Source organism: Aedes aegypti, chromosome 2, assembly GCF_002204515.2.
Source record: "Aedes aegypti strain LVP_AGWG chromosome 2, AaegL5.0 Primary Assembly, whole genome shotgun sequence".
Lineage (NCBI taxonomy): Eukaryota > Metazoa > Arthropoda > Insecta > Diptera > Culicidae > Aedes > Aedes aegypti.
The window spans coordinates 253,291,375-253,295,537 of NC_035108.1; the positions used below are offsets into that span (position 1 = coordinate 253,291,375).

The following is a 4,163-nucleotide window of genomic DNA, read 5'->3' on the forward strand; positions in this document are numbered from 1 at the left end:
GGATTCGAGGCTCCTTTGCTTGTCGCAAGCTCACTTGAATGTTTTTTTTTTTTTTTCAAGCAAGTGAGTCAGCAACAAGCGTGGCGTCGCAAATCCATGTTTTGGGAAGCCCGCGATTAGCATATTTCATTTTATTCGAAGCTGAAAGCAAGGAAAATCTGTTAGTGGAATCCGATTCTCTAACACCATATATTATATCCAAAGCTGGAAGTAACGCATTTCATTTATAGAAAATTAGAATGAACTCATCATCTTCACTCGGATATCTTCACTAATTGAAAAACAAAACGAATCCGCAAATTTTCCTTTAACACTTTCAGCTTCAGAATTTGCTTCTTCTCTTTGGAACATGATGATGACTGTCGTTCGACACGAGTTCAGACCGCAATTTAGTTCACTATGGGTTGACCACTAACAATTTAGAAATTTGGAACACGGAAATCGACAGCAAGCTCATCGATTTCAAATCGACCAACTTGAACATGATAAGCATGACACAAGATAACCATAAGTTAAACACACTGAATCCGTGTTGGGTTATGATCTATGCACCCATAGGTTGACACACACGAATTTGAAATGGAAAGCTTCAGGAACTTATGTAGAAAATTATGGAATTCATGTTGTCGGTTGATGAATCGGTCCATGAAGCAAAACTAATGAATTAAATGTGTAACACACACGAGGTTTGTAAGAAAATCACTACAAATCGATATAGACGTTCATGAATCGATCCATAATTTTAAGCACACGGATCAAACGTGTGGATTTTTCTCAGTGTACGTTCTGTTCGCTTAAGAAGGTGATATCCGAAAACTGACAGATACTTGATGACGTCATTCCTATCCACCTCGAACAAATTTGCTAAAGAAACGATCTCGTGGTCCGGAAGGTATATGGTACGATAGGAGTGACGTCATATGTGTACAATCAAACTTGATATTTACATCTATAAAGAGTCTGCCTTGTTAATTTTTATGCCGTGCTTTTAACAAGGTTTAAATGTAACAAGGACTAATAGTGTTCCTTTGATTTGAATTCTGCCCTCGTTTGAAGCAGTCTGGACTAGGGTTTGCTGGTAAATCTTTACCAAAGACAAATTCATTGTCTTTGCCCCATAACGCACCACGAAAACGTGATCTACCCGCGTTATATCGCATGCATTAGACCTAATATTAATGCAGAATACGTGTCCAGTATTATACCAACCATAGGCAAGACAATAGACATATTGAATACAGTTAAATAATTATTGTTAGAAAAAAATCGAAATTCACCTTTGCGGTGCTAAATCACAAAGATAGCCATGATCGGTCCGGTGAGCAACAATTAACAGAACGCAGATTGATCGAAATGACAACCGGCGAGCAGCAAAGGTTTTACCTTCGCGATGAAGTCGTTATAAATAACTCAGCCGATCGTGCGTGGGTTATCATCCATGGGAACGTCTTCGATGTTACGCCTCTGTTCGATGGAAATTTAACCAGCTCGCCGAAAAAGGTAACCGACCCACCTTCTTGATTAATGCGCTCCGTAATTTGCCATTCGATTTGTTTAATGGTTCGCTGTAGATTTATCAACTTCTGCTCGCCTTTGCCGGTAAAGATTTGAGCGATCACTTTGATAGAAAAGGTAGACCAGTCTATCGGATTAGCAAGGATGGCGTCAGGGTGCCGGAGTTTCCTCCGGTGGTGATCAGAAATGCTTCCACCGGGAAGCGTTGGTGGAATGATAAAAGCTTAATTATCGGAAAGATCACTGCTCAGGAGAGGAAAATTCGTGTGATCAATAATCTCACGTTCCAAATTCAGGAAATTTCTGTATGCGAAGAAGATACAATCGCAGATATTCAGAGACGGTTTTGTCGATTCAATGCTAACGCAAAAAACTATACCTGGAGGATCAATATTGAAGTAAAACATTAACGACTCCCAACTATATAAGAATGATCATAAGACGTTCAACATTTCAGAGTGACCCAACCGCAGATTTACGACCTGATAAAACTCTTACAGAGAATGGCGTCATTCACGATCGTTACCCACCTGCACCGATGATTTGGATTTTTTACCAAATTCCACCAAACAGTTCCGAACAAAACCTAACTCCAAACACCAACCATGAAAGCACGTGAACGATGTGATAAATGATACAATTTTCGCTGCTACTGTCACGGGGTCTGCTGGACTGTCCGATCGAAAACAAAAGACCACCAAGTAATTAGGTGAATGCCGGATGAACGTCAGGTAAATGGTAGTCAATTTCGCATGTGGCGTGGAAGTGACGGGGGAAAACGTCTCAAAATTAAAATATAATAGAAATTCCAGAAATTCTTTCACCAGCTCTATCTTTGAGCATAAAGACGCTCGACACTGACGCAACTTGATTTCTTTTTTGCTTTGTTCTCCAATGGTTGAGAGGCTTGGAATGTGTTCCCACGCCCCCACTTGTTGGCTTGTTTTTGGATGACATTGTAAACGTAGTTTTAACAACAAGTCTGCATCTTGTAAATAAAGAGTTAAGGTTGTTCAGTCTTGACACTAAACATAAAACATTTCTAACTTGAGCTGATGCTTAAAGGTATGGTAAACACTACCCGTCATAAATACGGACTCACTAAAATAAGTATTGCAACACTCAGCTGAATATTGAATCACCCTGAAAAGTTTAGCATCACTCAAAACAGGTAATTTCACATTGCTATATCTCGAGATCCTTACGACTTGCAAAAAAGCGATCTTCAGCAAAGTTGTTCAGGGGATCAAGGACATGCGGAAAGCGTACAGTTTAGTTCGCGATATTGCCGCTAGGTGGCGCTAGTGAGCATGTAAAATTGAGCATTTTAAACTAGTTTTAGCTTGTGATCCATAAGAGATAGAAAGCAGTCTTCCCATGAACCGAACCGATGTGCAACTTTGGTTTGAACATTGCTACTTGTGTTGGACCACAAACGCGCTTTGTCTCTGTACCAGTGTATCAAACCGAACCCTGTGTACCTCGGTTCAAACTTTGGTTCAAACTTGGGTTCAAATAATGGCACAAAGCAGGCAGACAGAGAACGGTTGAAATCCACGCGGATAAATTTCTACGATCATATATGGAACTTCTTGGTTCAAATCGCAAGACCCTTGAGGCTTGAATAAACGTTTTGTTTAAGCAAATTAATTGAGATCAATACTTTGAGGAACATTCAGTGGTAACTTTATGAAAAAACAAGGATTTTACTATATCAAACAACAAGACACGATAAGTAGAAATTGATAAGCGTGGATATCAACATTTTTTTGTCTCTCCGTTTGTGTCATCATTCTGAAGCTCGAATACAACCGAAGATTTGCACCAAAATTTGAACCACGGTTGCAATCGAGGTACAAATGGACCGGTTTTCGAACCGGCGTTTGCACCGATGTTCACTTTACACATGTTTGGGTTTAGGTTCAGTTTCGAGCGTTTCGGTTTGTACACGAAAACAGAGTACAAGGAGAGTACCGAAACCGCCTGAACCAACGTGTTCGGTGCAGTCTTGGGAACTGTGACCACAATTCACCACAGTTCATCGATTCTGCCATTCCACCAAAACACAAAGCAGCAGCAGCATCAATACCATCAGGCGTTGCGCTGCCAACGGTTCACACACTGCTTGACTGTTTTTGTCTCTCCACTATGACTATTTTCGGGCAGCCATTCCAAGCTGAATGATTGAAAAAAGTGTTAAATCATTCAATCGCTAATATTTTGCTTGTGTTTTCAACTAATTCAAATCTATTAGCTCTAACAGAAAGACCACAATCATTCCGTTACGATACATATAAACAAGTTCAATTTCATACTGCCTTTATCGAGCAAAAATGCAAAACCCCGAAAACCGCAAAAATCGTGTCACCACTGTGCTCGAGTCATTTCGCATTCGGGGTTGAAAAACGTTAGGAAGAAGAAGATTACATTTTTGAAGAGCCGTGACATTTTTTTGTTTTGAACCGTCATGGTTTGCTTTGGATTTTGATGGTCGTGTAGAAAGATGTAAATGTAGAGGCGGTAAATGTTTGCTCCAGTACTTTTCTCATCCCTGGTTCGGTGTTCGTTTGGGAAGACTGCCTTGAACCTTTAAGCAACTTTGCCGAAGACCCAAACTTTCTAATAGAAAGTTCGGGTCTTCGGCAAAG

At 40.2% G+C, this 4,163-nt stretch overlaps 1 protein-coding gene across 1 annotated transcript; it reads left to right on the forward strand.

Moving 5' to 3' along the window:
- Positions 1–1,312: 1,312 nt before the first annotated feature.
- LOC5580328 (cytochrome b5 domain-containing protein 1) lies at positions 1,313–2,336 on the forward strand. The gene is made up of 3 exons (XM_001663228.2): positions 1,313–1,500; positions 1,572–1,913; positions 1,973–2,336. The coding sequence occupies exons 1-3, from the start codon at positions 1,354–1,356 to the stop codon at positions 2,132–2,134; spliced, it is 651 nt and encodes a 216-aa protein (XP_001663278.1). The 5' UTR covers positions 1,313–1,353; the 3' UTR covers positions 2,135–2,336.
- Positions 2,337–4,163: the final 1,827 nt, after the last annotated feature.